The sequence below is a fragment of the Syngnathus leptorhynchus genome, chromosome 22, assembly GCF_054491065.1.
Source record: "Syngnathus leptorhynchus isolate UIUO chromosome 22, UIUO_Slep, whole genome shotgun sequence".
Taxonomy (NCBI): domain Eukaryota; kingdom Metazoa; phylum Chordata; class Actinopteri; order Syngnathiformes; family Syngnathidae; genus Syngnathus; species Syngnathus leptorhynchus.
Genome location: NC_141216.1, coordinates 1,755,779 through 1,772,018, shown reverse-complemented (window position 1 = coordinate 1,772,018; position 16,240 = coordinate 1,755,779). Strand labels below are relative to the sequence as shown.

The 16,240-nt window shown below is 47.9% G+C and overlaps 2 protein-coding genes across 11 annotated transcripts in view; one reads left to right on the top strand and one right to left on the bottom strand.

Annotated features, from left to right (window-relative positions):
- sgca (sarcoglycan, alpha) overlaps positions 1-16,240 on the bottom strand; it is a 40,853-nt gene that overhangs the window by 14,538 nt on the left and 10,075 nt on the right. For 6 of the 10 annotated variants that reach the window (XR_015063286.1, XR_015063285.1, XR_015063284.1 and 3 more), the window contains exons 8-30: positions 15,942-16,093; positions 15,714-15,830; positions 15,468-15,619; positions 15,199-15,265; positions 14,924-15,122; positions 14,684-14,852; positions 14,382-14,590; positions 14,281-14,307; positions 14,030-14,203; positions 13,932-13,958; positions 13,800-13,864; positions 13,079-13,187; positions 8,112-8,266; positions 7,881-8,008; positions 7,772-7,798; positions 7,365-7,601; positions 7,077-7,281; positions 5,790-7,003; positions 5,581-5,706; positions 4,132-4,321; positions 3,800-4,051; positions 3,551-3,680; positions 3,366-3,464 (exon numbers count right to left, since the gene is read on the bottom strand). Coding sequence is in view for 1 of the 10 variants with exons in the window: in XM_085903512.1 (XP_085759638.1) it covers positions 13,928-13,958; positions 14,030-14,203; positions 14,281-14,307; positions 14,382-14,590; positions 14,684-14,852; positions 14,924-15,122; positions 15,199-15,265; positions 15,468-15,619; positions 15,714-15,830; positions 15,942-15,978 (1,182 nt within the window). In the remaining 9 variants the exon portion in view is untranslated. Of the gene's footprint in view, positions 1-3,365; positions 3,465-3,550; positions 3,681-3,799; positions 4,052-4,131; positions 4,322-5,580; positions 5,707-5,789; positions 7,004-7,076; positions 7,282-7,364; positions 7,602-7,771; positions 7,799-7,880; positions 8,009-8,111; positions 8,267-11,966; positions 13,188-13,799; positions 13,865-13,927; positions 13,959-14,029; positions 14,204-14,280; positions 14,308-14,381; positions 14,591-14,683; positions 14,853-14,923; positions 15,123-15,198; positions 15,266-15,467; positions 15,620-15,713; positions 15,831-15,941; positions 16,094-16,240 lie in introns of those variants that run through there. The other 4 variants (XR_015063288.1, XR_015063290.1, XR_015063292.1 and 1 more) reach the window with 4 other exon arrangements.
- On the top strand, positions 444-13,077 carry LOC147039185 (uncharacterized). The gene is made up of 51 exons (XM_085903495.1): positions 444-649; positions 1,631-1,819; positions 2,772-2,791; positions 2,908-2,943; positions 3,381-3,473; positions 3,589-3,660; positions 3,745-3,789; positions 3,873-3,926; positions 4,018-4,071; positions 4,156-4,209; positions 4,288-4,341; positions 4,412-4,465; positions 4,541-4,585; positions 4,666-4,719; positions 4,806-4,850; positions 4,930-4,983; positions 5,291-5,389; positions 5,510-5,554; positions 5,628-5,726; positions 5,813-5,866; positions 5,958-6,065; positions 6,190-6,243; positions 6,331-6,429; positions 6,507-6,560; positions 6,630-6,728; positions 6,816-6,869; positions 6,955-7,008; positions 7,091-7,144; positions 7,239-7,292; positions 7,384-7,428; positions 7,508-7,606; positions 7,921-8,028; positions 8,119-8,226; positions 8,329-8,382; positions 8,483-8,536; positions 8,623-8,730; positions 8,913-8,966; positions 9,041-9,094; positions 9,171-9,332; positions 9,416-9,523; positions 9,607-9,714; positions 9,825-9,878; positions 9,969-10,076; positions 10,170-10,223; positions 10,309-10,416; positions 10,543-10,596; positions 10,681-10,788; positions 10,862-11,141; positions 11,221-11,411; positions 11,495-11,737; positions 11,843-13,077. Exons 1-51 carry the CDS (start codon positions 568-570, stop codon positions 11,987-11,989), a joined length of 4,341 nt encoding a protein of 1,446 aa, XP_085759621.1. The 5' UTR covers positions 444-567; the 3' UTR covers positions 11,990-13,077.

Below are 16,240 nucleotides of genomic sequence, written 5' to 3'. Positions count from 1 at the left end.
GACGCAGGATGCCTACACAAAGTAGAATTGGGTGCTTTTATTGGATTGAATGGCCAATAGATGGTGATCCATATTTTTGGTTGACACGTTTTAGACTAAAACTGCAAAGCGATGACTTTGATCAATCTGAGGATGTCACATGCAAATCAGACTTTGATCAATCTGAGGATGTCACATGCAAATCAGTAAAGCCCAAAGTCATGGTAGAGTCCACGAGGAAGCGACCTTGCTTCAAACGCCTCAAGTGTGTCAATGCTCCTCAGCATCATCGCGCAGCAACTTTTTTTTTCGCCTGCGTGGGACATGTTTAAAGACAGCGACCAGCCCTCTTCCCGCCCCCCCGGCGCACGCTGGAAGGAGGGTGCGCGCTCTTGAGGCCCTCCCCAAAAAAGTTCGGGGCATATAAAAACCCCGCTAAGTGATTTGTTGAAGCAGTAGGGAGTTTCTGCTGGGGTCTGGATTGGAGTTACACACACAGACCGGACCCTACCGTGTATGAGTGGCATTTGAGGAGACGGAAAAAGGACCCCCCCTATCGCAAAGAATCTACATGTCTAATATTTAGACATGTTCAGCTTTGTGGATATTCGGTTAGCGCTTTTGCTCAGCGTTGCTGTGCTGGTGGTGAGAGGTCAAGGCGAGGATGATAGTAAGTATCCCTCTATCTCGATATTTTGTTTTCGCGGTGGGTCCCCTATCAGGATCGGACAGAGCCTTGGAAAGGGACCATGAACGTTATGGACGCCTTTTTGGGGTTCTCTTGGAGGTCCGTTTGAGCAGGAGTGGATTGTGTTTTTTTTTTCCCTTGGCGTGCACATACACGCTCAGTAAGCGTCCTCCTAAGGGAGTGCAGCTGCATCTCCTCTCTCTGACAAATGTTTAGGTTCACAGGGGCCTCCAAGAGAAAAAGACACTTTTTATTTGAAGGACAGGTCTTACTTTGGTCAGTTTAGGAGTAAAAGCTGACTTTGCACTAAATTGGGTCACTTTGGGAGAAAGTTGCCAAATTCGGATCAGCGTCCTAAATTATGATCACCTCTGCAAAGATTCACAAAATTCTACCAAAAGAGCATCCTTACTCTGTTCCTTTATTGTATACGTTTAAGACCACCCTCGTCGTAAATTTGGATGAAAATTGGCTGTGATTCTTTTCTTTTGAAGACCGGTAGATTTTAAATGAAGAGCGAAAAACGAAATCTGGTGTAAATTCTTCACAAGTCGTACAGTTTGGAAAAAGCTGGGTGGAAGGAGGGGAGACAATGGAAAAATTGCTGAGGTGTGACGTAGGCGCGTCAATTAATCACAGAGTAGGAGGAGGGCGTTCTTTTGTGGGGAAACAGCACGCCTTAGTGGTCAATTTTGGTACTGTCATGTATTTCCCTCATTAAAGTAAAATAAGGGTCCACTTGCTGTTTGTAATGTATGAAAAGCCACTGTTACCCTATTATCACAAATGTGGGGCTTAAATGTGAAATATTTGTGAAAAGTTCTGTTCCCTGCCTTTATGGATGCTGCATGTTGAAAGTATCAAACGGGTTGAAGGCCCCACACATAGCAACTCCGAATGAAATGAACGTTTAAGGCTTCATGATGTGGGAGAGTGTTTGACCGCCACGTTGTTATCGCTCAGGCACATTTGGCAGCTGCACACTAGACGGACAGTTGTACAACGACAAGGATGTGTGGAAACCAGAGCCGTGCCAGATCTGTGTTTGCGACAGCGGCACGGTGATGTGCGACGAGGTCATCTGCGAGGATACTTCTGACTGCGCCGACCCCATCATCCCAGAGGGAGAATGCTGCCCCATCTGCCCCGACGGTACTATTTCTCCCTCCGTACCCTCGGCCCTCAACACCTTTACATTACTTGGGGTCTGAGCATTTGTGCGGGCGGGCGGCCTAATACAATGGACGTCGACCTTGGGGATTTTCGCTTTAGATTTACGTACACTTAGCTTGTAAATATCGCAGCTATTTGGCAAATATCACTTTCTTCACTGATTTCTCAAGGTTTTTTTTCTCTTTCAATTTGGAGGTAGCGGCAGACGCTACGTCATCGATGCACGCAAACAATATACAAACATTGCAAACATTATTATAAAACAACGCTTGTAAATACTGTAATGAATGATCCTTATAACATAATCTGCTGCTAATGATGATCTGTACGGCAACAATTTTAGCAAACCATACAACTAATATCATAAACAATAAACTAGGCGATACCAAAGTACACAAAAGAGAAACATATGGACTGTGAAATTGGGCATCCGACTGACGACAAAGTTTGTCATTGGTCAAACGAACAAAAACAGATTAGGAATGATACCCCGACCGACAACAACGTTTGCAAACAATAAATCAGAATGCCATCAAGCCTATTATGCCATCAAGTCATCGTGTGAAGGTATCTAAGGGTACTTCTGCACTTTTACAATCATTTTTGTCTTCTATTTGGGCAATTTTTTTTTTTTTTTTTTTAAATGTCAAAATTTTGCAGCTTCCCTAAATGTCCAAACTGCAGTTTTACGAGGCCCGAGAGAGAACCTATGCTACGTGGCTTCCATTCCTGTCAATTGATGATTTCAAATGTCATCATTATTCCTGCACAACACATCCTATTTCTGTATCTTGTTATAAAATATAATGATGTAGCTTTGATAAGCGAATTATCTTCAAAAGCGAATTTTGAACCTGATTTAAGTTGCATAGGCCTAAAACATATCATGTGGACATGATGTAACATTCCATTATTCCTTCTCTTTCCTTAGGACCCGTTGACCCTCAAGAGGTACTGCCAACTTTTATTGACCCTTCATCAATATCAATACAGATGTTTCCTGATTTGCTTTTGCACATGTCCACATAGCCTCACTCTTTGATTTTTTTTTTTTTGCATGTTTGTAGGGAATCAAGGGAGATGTTGGTCCTAAGGGAGATGTGGTAAGTGATGCAAATATGTTGATTATTATTGAGAATGATTGTGTCATAATAACATTCAATCTGGTTGTCAACATCTATCATACACATTTGCTGGTTACTTCAGACCCCCCCCCCTCATTTTGGCCCTATTCGGTTGCCATTCAAATGGCAAAAATGATAGCGTATTAATATGCAATACTCTATGGGATGATGTCATCGTGGCTACGGGATTCAGGTCACGAGTTCACCGGGGCGTTAAAAGGTCAAAGGCAACGACTTTCTTTCAGTGGTAGCATAGCAGCTTGTCAGTTGAAGTTTTTCAAAAGAGGTTTCAGTTGCACATATTTACATCAACACTTTTGTCTAAACTGCATTCAATATATGATATATGTATAAATATATGATGGCAAAGTAAATATACTTTTCCACAGCTAATGGCCCACCTGATATTTTTCTAGGGTCCCATGGGTCCTCCTGGAAATGATGGAATTCCCGGACAGCCTGGACTTCCCGGCCCACCTGGTCCCCCTGGCCCCCCTGGCCTTGGCGGAGTACGTTGGATTAAAATACAGTCGTATTAAATGATTCCTGAAAACGAATTGTTATTCATGCAATGTTGGCGTTATACCTTCAGAGCCCAGCAGCTAATTTGTAATCTCTTGACAGAACTTCTCTCCTCAAATGAGCCATGGGGACCACACCAAGTCTAGCGGTGGCCCACAAATGCCCGGTCCCATGGTATGAAGGCTCTGCTTGAGCTAAATCAGGATACATCATGAGTCTCAATGCTTGTACTGACTTTTCACTCACCTTCATCAACAGGGTCCCAGGGGTCCTCGCGGTCCTGCCGGACCTCCCGGACCTGCTGTGAGTATACCTCAAGTCTTTGTCATGCTTCTTCATTGTGGATGTTGTTTGGTTATTAATCTTCTGGATTTGTTGTCCATCAGGGTCCTCAGGGTTTCACTGGTCCCCCAGGAGAGCCCGGTGAGCCCGGAGCTTCTGTGAGTATCCCTCAAGCTTTCTTTCAGCACTCACCCCGAGGCGCTGTCGCCATTTACAATGTTTCAATGTCGTCGTCACTTTGTGCTACAGGGCCCCATGGGTGCTCGTGGTCCCCCTGGCCCACCTGGAAAGGATGGAGACAATGTAAGGAGTTGATTCAAATGCTCATCTTTTAGTTGTCCTCAACACAACACTTGTACGAACCGTGTCCCCCCCGTGTATCGTTAGGGTGAGGCTGGCAAAACTGGACGCACTGGTGAGCGTGGAGCCCCTGGCATGCAGGTAAGTCATCTCCCACTGGGAACAGGGGCAAAGATCAGGTGACCAAAGTTCTCGGTTGACAACTTCCTCCTGCTGCAGGGCGGCCGTGGATACCCCGGAACCGCCGGACTTCCTGGCATCAAGGGACACAGAGTAAGTTGAGAGGATACGGTCAGGGGTGGCCTAATCATGTCGATGTTAAAATTTGGGAATTTGATTGCAGGGTTTCAGCGGTATGGATGGAGCTAAGGGAGAGGCCGGACCTGCCGGACCTAAGGTGAGTGGAAGGATGCGAGGATGGACCTGTCTTGAAACCGTCCCGATTTGCTGAGCCGTCTGTTTCTGTCTACAGGGAGAGTCTGGTGCCAATGGTGAGAACGGTATCCCCGGATCCATCGTGAGTTTTTGTCTCCCTTCCATCAATCCGATTCAATACACTGAGAGGACAAAGCCTAAAACGTTCTTTTCATTCTCCAGGGTGCTCACGGTCTCCCCGGTGAGAGAGGCCGTCCCGGACCTGCTGGCCCCGCTGTAAGCGCTGCTAGCTCGTTTAGACACGATTTTACCGTTGGTATCAACTCTTTGATTTGACTTGGATTTGAAACCTTCCTCTGCAGGGTGCTCGTGGTAACGATGGCAATGCTGGCCCTGCTGGACCCCCTGTGAGTATTTGTCTTTTTCACTTGCAGGTCCACTGTCTCTTTTGGAATGGTCTGCTCACATCCTGTCTTCATATTTTAGGGTTCCACTGGACCTGCTGGACCCCCTGGATTCCCTGGCGGCGCTGGTGTGAAGGTAAATCACCCAAATTGGGAGGTTTCATGATTTGCACTTTTGGTCTTCGTGTCCTATGATGAGTTATCATCTGAAACCCGATCTTCCATAGAAATTCAAATCTTGAATATTAAGGCAGCAATGATCAAAGAAGAAATCAACTTGAAAATAGAAAGCCAGATGGCACAGATTAACGTCCACCGGTGTGTCGTTAGCTAGTTAGCATGAACGAACGCTAACTTTTGTTCAGCCTGTGGATGGCTTTCTGTTTAACATGATTAGAACGCACGTTAAATATGACATAACTCCGTGTTCTTTCCCTGCTCAGGGAGAGACTGGTCCCCAAGGAGCTCGTGGCGCCGAGGGAGCCCAGGGAGCTCGTGGTGAGCCTGGTAACCCAGGACCCGCTGGAGCTGCCGGAGCTGCTGTGAGTTTAGGCCACTCTTCTACATTGGCATCTACATTTCACATGTATTTAAAAATAAATAAATAAATAAATAAATAAATAAATAAATAAATAACTGGGGTGCTGGTGCTGCTTCTATAGGGTGCTCCAGGAACTGATGGTGTTCCCGGTGCCAAGGGTGCCACTGTAAGTATGACGTTTGGTACACTCACATTCAGATCGGGACCCAGTTGTGACGTCTGCTCTCTCTGTTCCGCAGGGCCCCGCCGGTATTGCTGGTGCTCCCGGTTTCCCCGGTGCTCGTGGTCCCGCTGGAGGTCAGGGTACCGTTGGTGCTCCTGGTCCCAAGGGTAACAATGTGAGTAGTCGACAAACGATGGGGGGGGGGGGGTTTTGGTTTTGACCGGCATATGAGATTTACCGTTTGTGTTTTTTTGTCATTAGGGCGACCCAGGTGTTTCTGGTCCCAAGGGAGAGCCTGGTGCCAAGGGAGAGACTGTAAGTTTCAGGAAACAAACGTGAACTTATCTTCACCCTTCAAATGATATGATACAAGAACAAAACACATGGCTGATCCTTTCTTCTTTAGGGCCCAGCCGGAATTCAGGGACTTCCTGGCCCATCTGGTGAGGAGGGCAAAAGAGGACCTCGTGGAGAAGCTGGTCCTGGTGGACCCCGTGGACCTGCTGGAGAGCGTGTATGTCTTTCTTTTTATTTTTTAATATGACCAAATGTTGAACGAAGCCTTATTTGTGCCACCATGAAGATCATCCCGAAACTTCAAGCACACAGTAATGTTGTCTGTCCTCTTGCTCTCCTAGGGTGCCCCTGGCCCCCATGGTGTCACTGGAGCTGATGGAGCTGCTGGTGGCAAGGTGAGTTAGTGGCTGACCCCCATCTTTGGCTCCCATCTTTCTATTGCTCCATGAAGTCTTTTCTTTGAACCTTCTTCGATGTGATAGGGAGCCCCTGGTGAGCGTGGTGCCACCGGCCCTGCCGGACCTCAGGGAGTATCTGGTGAGACCGGAGCTGCTGGCGCTCCTGGTGCACCTGGATCTAAGGTGAGTACTGCTCTGTATTACTTTTCATCCAACATTTGAGCACAGATGAGGTCCAAACATGGCGAATCTTTTCACAGGGTATGACTGGTAGCCCCGGAAGCACTGGCGCTGACGGCAAAGCTGGACCTACTGTAAGTTCAAATTCATTAAGCTTGAGGCCACGTTGGAAACGATGCTCAACTTGGTATATCATCTTTTAGGGTCCCGCTGGACAAGATGGCCGCCCCGGACCCGCTGGCGCCACTGGAGCCAGAGGACAGCCTGGACTTATGGGATTCCCCGGAGCTAAGGGAGCTGCTGTGAGTGCCTAACACTGACTATTTTTGTCCTAAAAGTCCAGTTGGTTTGCGGCCATCGGACGCTCACGCTGTGTTTCTTTGGATTAGGGTGAGAGCGGCAAGGCTGGTGAGAAAGGACCCGCTGGTGCTATGGGCGCTGTCGTAAGTGCTATTATTTGATTTGTGGTCAGATTGTGTGTTCATCCTCATCCGTGCAAAATCAGACGGACTTTTCTATTCTTCTCAGGGTGCCCCTGGTAAAGATGGTGATGCTGGTGCTCCTGGCCCCTCTGGCCCTGCCGTAAGTATCAAAACAATTTCATGTCACGTTGTAAAAACACAAAGACAGGCAGTGAAGTCTCTGATCACCTGGTGTTCCTCAGGGACCTGCTGGAGAGAAAGGAGAGGTTGGTCCTGCTGGACCTTCTGGATTCCAGGTGAGTTTGAGGACATCACCGTATAAACTGTGATCTTTGGTTGCACCACTTTTGGATAGCAAGTGTTGATATTCTGCTTCTCTTCCTTAAACAGGGTCTTCCCGGACCCCAAGGTGCTACTGGTGAGACTGGCAAGCCTGGTGAGCAGGTAAGAATGAGAATGATCATCACATTATACTTAGATCACAATACTTTGTCAACAACTGTGTTGATTGCTAACCCCGTCCTTCTTTGATTAGGGTGTTGCTGGTGAGGCTGGACCTTCTGGCCCAAGTGGACCCAGAGTGAGTATCCTGGAATTCAGCTGGTTCCTTCAACGTCATTGGCTCCTGACTAATCTCGATCCATCTTTCTTTCAATCAGGGCGATAGAGGTTTCCCTGGTGAGCGTGGTGCTCCTGGTGTCGGAGGTCCCAATGGACCCCGTGGTTCCCCTGGCCCCGCTGGTAACGATGGAGCTAAGGTAAATTGAAGAGACCTTTGTTGATGAGGTCCGCGAGGGTTCTAAACTGTGTTGTTTTACTTTTCAATTCTGTCACACAAATTATTTATTACTCTTTAGGCCGAGATGGACTCCAACATTCAAACTCAAGTGCAATGAGATGCTTGTCAATATTTATTTTCTTACCTTGGTTTATCCTGAGTATCTTTCCAGCTGGTTAAGAGAAATCAAAACAGTTCCGAGTTAGGACTTGTAGATTTGATGACGTACTGTTGATTCAAATTCAATTCCCAACCTCTGCAACAAATTAACAATGCTTCTGTTTCTGTGCGCAGGGAGAGACCGGTGCACCTGGTGCCAATGGTGTCTTAGGAAGCCCCGGTATGCAGGGAATGCCTGGCGAGCGTGGAGCTTCTGGCCTGACTGGAGTCAAGGGAGAGAGCGTAAGAATCACTTCACCTCTTTTCCAATTGTGCCGTCAGTCCGCATGGACACCGATAAATAAGATGAATTTTTTTTTTTTTACCTCTCAGGGTGAGCCTGGTGCCAAGGGAGCTGATGGTCTCCTCGGCAAAGATGGCATGCGCGGTATGACCGGACCTATCGGACCCCCTGGACCTCCTGGTTCTCAGGGTGAGAAGGTGAGATGTCCAGGTGGTGGTCTTCCCCAAGGATGGAAGTCTACAATACAAACACATTAACGTTACGGTCAAGCTGATTTCCTTCTTTGCATGTGGTTTTAGGGTGAGCCTGGCCCAGTTGGAGCTGTTGGACCTACCGGCCCTCGCGGTTCCCCCGTAGGTTTTTATTGCCAATTATTGAAAAACCAGATACATTTTATGATTTGTGTCTTCAGTCCATACAGATATGTATTCTTATGACTTTTCATACCTTCAGGGTGAGCGTGGAGAGAGTGGTCCTGCTGGACCTGCTGGATTTGCCGGACCCCCTGTAAGCACCACTCTTTATCCAAACCATCATTTAAGGATAGCCGTGTGTTTTTAACGGATGATTTTTTTTTTCTTCTTCAAATTCAGGGTGCTGACGGTCAGCCTGGTGCCAAGGGAGAGACTGGTGCTACTGGCCCCAAGGGAGATGCTGGTGCTCCTGGTCCCAGTGGACCTGTTGGACCTGCTGGCCCCCAGGTGAGGTTACTGTTTAATCACGTGGAAATTCACACCTAGTCTTCATTGTGAAAGTGTCCCTCCCTTCAGTCTGTCCCTCCAGTGCAGGTCGCCATTGTAAATGAGAAAATGTTCTCAATTGGCTTACCTGGTAAAACATTGAATTCAATTCAATTCTCACCTTCAAATGCATGTGTTCACAGGGACTTGCTGGTCCTCCTGGAGCCAAGGGTGCTCGTGGTGGTGCTGGAGCTCCTGTAAGTATCTTGAGAGGCTTTGTGCGCTGGACTTGCTTTCAGTTCCATGTTTCACCTTCTGCGTTGTTGTGCAGGGTGCTACTGGTTTCCCTGGACCCGCTGGCAGAGTTGGACCCGCTGGCCCCGCTGTAAGTGTTTCTCACCGTTTGGCTCTGAACACCTGTTGCATCAGCAACGATATGACCTCACGGTGTGTCTCTGCAGGGCGCTGCTGGACCCCCTGGACCCGGTGGCCCCGTTGGCAAAGATGGCCAAAGGGGAGCTCGTGGTGAGACCGGTCCCGCCGGTCGCCCCGGTGAGCCTGGTGCTGTTGGTATTGCTGGACCTGCCGGAGAGAAAGGATCCCCTGGCTCCGAGGGTCCCGCTGTAAGTAGCCGCACTTTATTCCCTTTTTAAAAATTGCCCGTACTTTGTCGGCTCCAACTGACCCAGTGTGTCCTTCTTTGCAGGGTGTCCCCGGACTTCCCGGACCCCCAGGTATCATTGGACAGCGTGGTAATGTAGGCAGCAGTGGAATGCTTGGACAGAGTGGTCCCGCTGGTCCAACTGGACCTCCCGTAAGTGTTCCTCAAAAGATCACTGAACTCGGATCATTTTAAAATGTACGCCGTTTCTCATCACTCCAAATGTTTTGATTCAGGGTGAGCCTGGAAAGCAAGGACCTGGTGGACCCATTGGTGCCCGTGGACCCCCTGGACCCGCTGGAACACCTGGACTCTCTGGTGCTACCGGAGAAGCTGGTCGTGAGGTATGAGCTGCTGTTTACTTGCTCCCAATTCAATTCTGATCACTTTGGTATTCATAAGATGGTAGTTTGTCTTCTTTGTCAAATAATAACATACGACCAATTTTGCACAGGGAGCTCAAGGACACGACGGTGCACCCGGTCGTGATGGACCTGCTGGCGCTAAGGTTAACAATCAATCTTTAAATGGACTTTTCTAAACATTGCTAAACAGATTGTCATTTGCAGAGTTGTCTGACTGAATGTGCTTTCTTTAGGGAGACCGTGGCGAGTCTGGCTTGGCTGGACCCCCAGGACCTCCTGGTGCTCCCGGTGCCCCCGGAGCTGTTGGCCCCTCTGGCAAGTCTGGCGATCGTGGAGAGCCTGTATGTGTCCCCTTTACTGAAATATTGACAATCTCGCCATCCTCTAATTTTCCAGTGCGTTGACATTTGAACTATTCCATTCCTCATTGCTAGGGTCCCGCTGGTGCTGCTGGTGCTGCTGGTCCTGCCGGTGTCCGTGGTCCTGCTGTAGGTTCCTCATTCCCTTTCTTGTTTGTGCGGACTGGAAATGGTAAATCAACTTCACACCTCAATTTTACGTTTTGTCGGAAAGGGACCCGCTGGAGGCAAGGGAGACAGAGGAGAGGCTGGTGAGGCTGGAGACAGAGGCCACAAAGGACACAGAGGACTCACTGGCATGCAGGGTATGCCTGGACCTGCTGTGAGTACCATTTCCATGCATCCATCACAAGACCCCTGGCGAGAAGGCTTAGCTCAGTCTGTGATCATTTCTTGAGCTATGAGCTTCTCCTCTTTGCATGCTCATGGCGGCTTCTTCTGACTCCAGGGAACTCCTGGAGATAGAGGACCCGCTGGATCCTCTGGACCCGCTGGACCAAGAGTGAGTACAATCCGTCCTGAAAAGTGTGGTAGTCTTGTACGGTGGCTTTTGGGAGATTTCTTCCTAATGTTTTTTTTTTTTTAGGGACCTGCTGGATCTTCCGGCTCCCACGGTAAGGATGGCATGAACGGTGGGCCCGGACCCATCGGACCTCCCGGACCTCGTGGTCGCAATGGAGAAATGGGACCTCATGTAAGTTTCTTTCACATGCTTGATCTTTCTCCTTGAATCTGAGAGATTTCTAAGCTCCTGTTATGTTTTCTAGGGTCCTCCTGGACCTCCCGGACATCCCGGACCCCCTGGTGCTCCCGGAGTCGGAATCGACTTTGTGCCCCCTATGCCGGAGAAGGGACACGATCCCTACCGCGCTGGCCATTACCGCGCTGACGACCCCAGTGTCCTCCGCGATCGTGACATGGAGGTCGACACCACCCTGGAGTCTCTGACCAAGAGAATCGAGAAGCTGAACAGCCCCGACGGCACCCAGAAGAGCCCCGCCCGCATGTGCCGTGACCTGAGGATGCTCCATCCAGAGTGGCAGAGCGGTGAGTGGGCATCCGAAACCTCCCTAAAAATGATCTTGTGCACTCAATAGTGGTCTTACAAATTACTCATCTCCTTCAGGCACCTACTGGGTGGACCCCAACCAGGGCTCCCCTCTGGACGCCATCAAGGTTCACTGCAACATGGAGATCGGCGAGACTTGCGTCTATCCCAGCCAGTCCACCGTGCCCATGAAGAACTGGTACATGAGCAGAAACCCCAAAGATAAGAAGCACGTCTGGTTCAGCGAGTCCATGACCGGTGGATTCCAGGTAAGACGTGATGGATTTTTTGGGACAAGCACAGGCAAGCTCAGACCGTGTCGATTACAATATCTTCTATGACCTCCACACAGTTCCAGTATGGCACCGATGGAGCTGATGCCGAGGATGTCAGCATCCAGATGACCTTCATGCGTCTGATGGCCAACCAGGCCTCTCAGAACATCACATACCACTGCAAGAACAGCATTGCCTACATGGACTCAGCCTCCGGCAACCTCAAGAAGGCCCTGCTCCTCCAGGGCTCCAACGACGTAGAGATCAGAGCCGAGGGCAACAGCCGCTTTACATACAGCGTCAGCGAGGACGGTTGCACGGTAAGCCCCGCCCGGTCCGGCTGGTCGCGTTACAAATTTCCAACGCCGAAACGTGAATGTGATGTTTCTGAGCCTTTTTGTCCCCCTGTTTTTCTCCGTCCACAGTCACACACTGGCTCATGGGGCAAGACAGTCATTGACTACAAGACATCAAAAACATCCCGCCTGCCAATCATTGACATTGCTCCTATGGATGTTGGTGCCCCTGATCAGGAATTTGGCGTTGAAGTTGGCCCTGTTTGCTTCTTGTAAAAAGGAGAGGAAAAAAAAAAAAAGGAAGAAATATGGACATGACATTGTTGTTTTTTTTCTAGCAGTCATCTCTAAAAATCCTATTTCTTTTGCATTCAAAACTCATTTGGCCATCATCGGTCCACACGCTTAAAACCACTCCACTGAAGACAATGATTTATTTTTTATTTTTTTTTGTTTCTTTCCAATCGTTTCTGGACTGCCACTCCACAAGGACACTTTAAAAAAACGAGAAAAAAATTTGAACAAATCGGCTCGTTTACAGCGGCAACAAGAACATATTTACTTGTGTAAAATGTCTCCCTTGGAGTTTAAGAAAAAAATGATCGCAATGAAATACAGGTGACTTTTGCCGTTTTTCGCCCCCAACTGCGGAAGGACATTAAGAAACAACAAATGATATGTACCATTTTTTCTTGGTGTTAAATAAATTGTAAAAAGTGTGACGTGTCTCCTTGTTGTAAAATTGTCCTAACGGAATGCAAAAAAAAAAAAAAATCCCAAACAAAAGTGCACCTTCATTGCTTAGATGGCTACCTCAAAACAAGAAGTCACCTTTTTTTCTTAAAGGAAAAGGGTCATATTTTACACACAAGGCTAATGGGGAGCATGTAAACACGTCAAGGTGCTATTGAACCAACTCAACTTGTTGACGTTCGCTGTCATACTGTAAATTTGACAACTCGTATGCCCGCTGAACCCTTTTGGTGCTACTCAATTGACTCGTCAACTTGTTATCTTTGCCGTGCAATTGTTTTTTTGTAAACGCATGTCATTGTAGCTGAAAACAAAAGTGACCATTTCAATTTACATCTCTTGCCCGTTGTTGTTCTTTTTCTGTCTCATCTTCACTAAAAAAGAAAACTAGCACAACTCCTGCCCTGTTGTTTTTATATTGTTTGTTGTGGTCTCAAGAAGAAGAAGAGAGGGAAAAAAAAAAAAAAAAACAACAACCAGGGAGCAGACCCACTTTCATGGTTGAAAAAGAGAGATTGTGTACTTATGTTGTACATGTATAATAAATCAAGATGTTTTTAATTATTTTTTTGCTGGGTGCTGAAATAAAGCATGTGAAGTGGTTCTACTCACTGGCTGACTTTTCACTGTCCTGTCGAGCAACTGTTGTGAAACCCAAAATGGCTCCCGTCTTTAAAGTTAGCATCTATCAACGATTCCACAGCAGTTGCACCTATGTTTCCTAAGAGCAGCAGTGAAAACAAAGCCAATTATTTTTTGATCATTCATATTAATAGACAATTTACTGACAACAATGTAACAATGTAGGAGGAAGCCGGGGTACAAGAAGTACATGCACCCGCTGGAGGTGGGATTTAAACTAAGAGTCTCAGAAATGTGAGGCAGTCCTGTCCACTTGCACACCGCGCTGCCTCTTTTCAGTTTCATCCACAGAATCAAAATTCTCTGAGGACATTTTTGCCCAAACAAAAACGCACTTTCTAGCAGTAAACAGAGCACTTTATTTCTTAAACACCCATTTCCACAAATCTCACTCAAAAGCCCTGGCGTCGCAATCAATAAAAAAGGAAGGACACAAGATTTGGACCTTGCAGTGTTAACTAAATTACTCTCGCGCCCCCTGGTGGACTGTAAGGGTAATTTGTAACCTAAAATTAAGAATTTATGTATCTGATTAAATTTGATTAATTTCCACCCATCTAGCTTATCTTCATGTCACTGGGACTGTTAACGATCAAAATCTCAAAACAGAACTTTTAAAAATTGTATGCTGACTAATATTGTAACACGTGTGTGAAACAACACACCGATGATTAGAGAGAAAAACACTCACACACGTTTAGCGCACACAAGACATTCCGTCCTCCTGGATCGACGCTTCATTGGTGCTTTTATTTCCTGCAGAGGCAAAGGCAACATTTGATGACTTTAAAGCATCAAGCAGTACGTGTGAACGGAGTCTCACCTTGGCATCGTGTCGACATTGGGGTCGCTGCGAGGAGACGCAAATCAGACGGGAAATGTGCTTGAAATAAAATGTGGGGGAAAAAAAAAGGTTCTTACTGCTGGGCCATGATGAGGGGCATACGGGGGCTGTCGGAGGGCGTCGCCTGGGCTCCTGTGCGGCTGTCGAACATGGGCAGCGTGGAGAGCGGCGGGGGGACGTCCCGGTGGTCCGCCATGCTCCTCAACTCGTCAGTGTTGTCCAGAATGGTGTGGTGGTGGTACAGCTGGATCCTGTGCCACGGCGTGAAAAGGATGATATTGAGTTCATGTTCAATGCTGGGGATAAACACGGTAGGTTTTTCACTTACTGATTTGTCCTTTCGTTCCTCTTGTCACTGGAAGAAAACGTCGCATGTTGTAGTTAATGTGTCCATGAAGTAGGTCAAATGTTGCACGGTTGAAAACGTACACGCCTTCGCGACGTCCGCACATGATGTAGGTGAGCAGCAGACACAGGACGAGGGCCACCACCAGCGGCACAATGATAGTCACGAGGTAGTCGGGCAAAAAGTCCCGGTCCTCGGGCGACTTGGGTGGCTCAAAGTCCTCACTGGCCTCGAGCACACCGGAGCCCAAAGTAGGGGCCGGCGGGCTCGGAGCCATCTGGGACAGATCAAACTGGGGGGGGGGGGGGTGCAAAAGAGGTACTGCATGTGGACTGTTGCGCTCCCCCTTACAATCGCCACCTCACATGTACTCAAAGGATCTCACCAGCTCAGTGCTGCACCAGCTGATACAGTTGCTGGGGATGCTGCAGAAGTTACACTCCCCGGGAACCTTGACCTTGGCGCCCGTCGCACACTGCCGCTGATGCTCTGGCGTCTGTGCCTGCAGGAGGCAGTCGGAGAAGTTGTGCTCCGATCCCACCTTCACGTACACGCTGGCACAAAAGCGAGGAGGAAAAAAAAACATCAACTGACGGGTAGATGGAAAAAAATAATGCGGTGTTACCCTTCAAAGTGTCCTGCCAGCGGGAGGGGCACGCGGCCGCCGCGGTCCAGCGCGTTGGAGATGTTGACAATGTCCAAGGCCTCCGTGTCCCACAGCTTCTGCAAGTCCTGCTTGATCTCATCCTGGACAGCAGGGGGCAGCACCTTCTCAATCTCTCGCAGCTTGATGAAGAACTCAGCCTGATAGGCTGGGCTCTTGGCTAAATAAGAGTGGGGATGGGATTAAGACGAGGTTGGTGAAAGTATAGTGGGTCCTTGAATCCATCCTTTTTGTACCTGCAATCACGTTAAGGACAAGAATCTGCCTAGTGGTTTCGTAGCTTCGCTTGTTGACTGCGTAAATCTGCCAGAAACAAAATGACCATATTTGTTAGTTGAGGCAACCATTTTTATTTCAAGATGGGGGAAAAAAAAAAAATCCCATTATTTGGTTAACACATGATGCTGAAATAAAGTCAATCAATCATAAACACTTTGTTGACATTTCTGGAAATGACACCGCTTGCAATATTCTCTCCTTGAATTCCTAACAAGAGTCCAGATACCTCGATGACGCTTTTCCCGGTCGACATGGGGGTCCCGTACAGAAAGCCGTTGTCGAAGGGATGCCTCTGGGTGAAGCGCAGCCACTCGGGAAGATCTGGGAAGTACTGCAAGTTGCACTTGAACACCATTGGGTCATCGTACAGGCGCCCCACTGTACATGATATGAAAAATAACTTGTCAACACTCACTAGGACACATTGGGGGAGCGGAAAAAAAACCAAAAAAAACAAGGCATGGGCTCTTACGGTAGAGCTGGGACAGTGGCTCAAAGTCGCTCTGGAACGTTTCTCTCATCAACTCGTAGGAGAAAAACTTCCCTGCTGGGATGTTGAATTTGATCTCCGTGTGAGCTGCACTCACAACTGTGTGGATGATGAAACACAATAGAAATCACAACATGAGTGTCAAAACCAAGGTAGCAAAGTGTAAGTGTTTTTTTTTTCCCCCTTGATATAGAAAAGACAAAAACTTGCCTGTTAGAAGGAGAAACCAGCTCCTGCACACTGCCATCTTGTTTTGGCCTGTGATTGACAGCTGCAAGTGCACAGTAAGAAAGACTGGCCGGGGTTATTTTGGTCACTCCCGCCTCCCAATGACATCCAAAGAGGCGGTACTCTTCAGCCTGCTGATGAAAACAAATGGATGTCACACAATTGAATTGTATTGCAATGACAATGATGTGCATTTAGGGGTCATTTCCTCAATAATGGGTCGTCAGGAGGTCATTTGTAATGACTTGGGCTTTGGAGAAAGAGGGCCATGGCATACAAAG

Bases quoted from the DNA above. Each gene is read 5' to 3' on its own strand.
- LOC147039185 (XM_085903495.1), top strand. From the start codon at position 568: ATGTTCAGCTTTGTGGATATTCGGTTAGCGCTTTTGCTCAGCGTTGCT. The intron at 6,430-6,506 runs GTGAGTACTGCT...ATCTTTTCACAG, and splicing joins CTGGTGCACCTGGATCTAAG to GGTATGACTGGTAGCCCCGG. The intron at 7,429-7,507 runs GTGAGTATCCTG...TCTTTCAATCAG, and splicing joins CTGGCCCAAGTGGACCCAGA to GGCGATAGAGGTTTCCCTGG.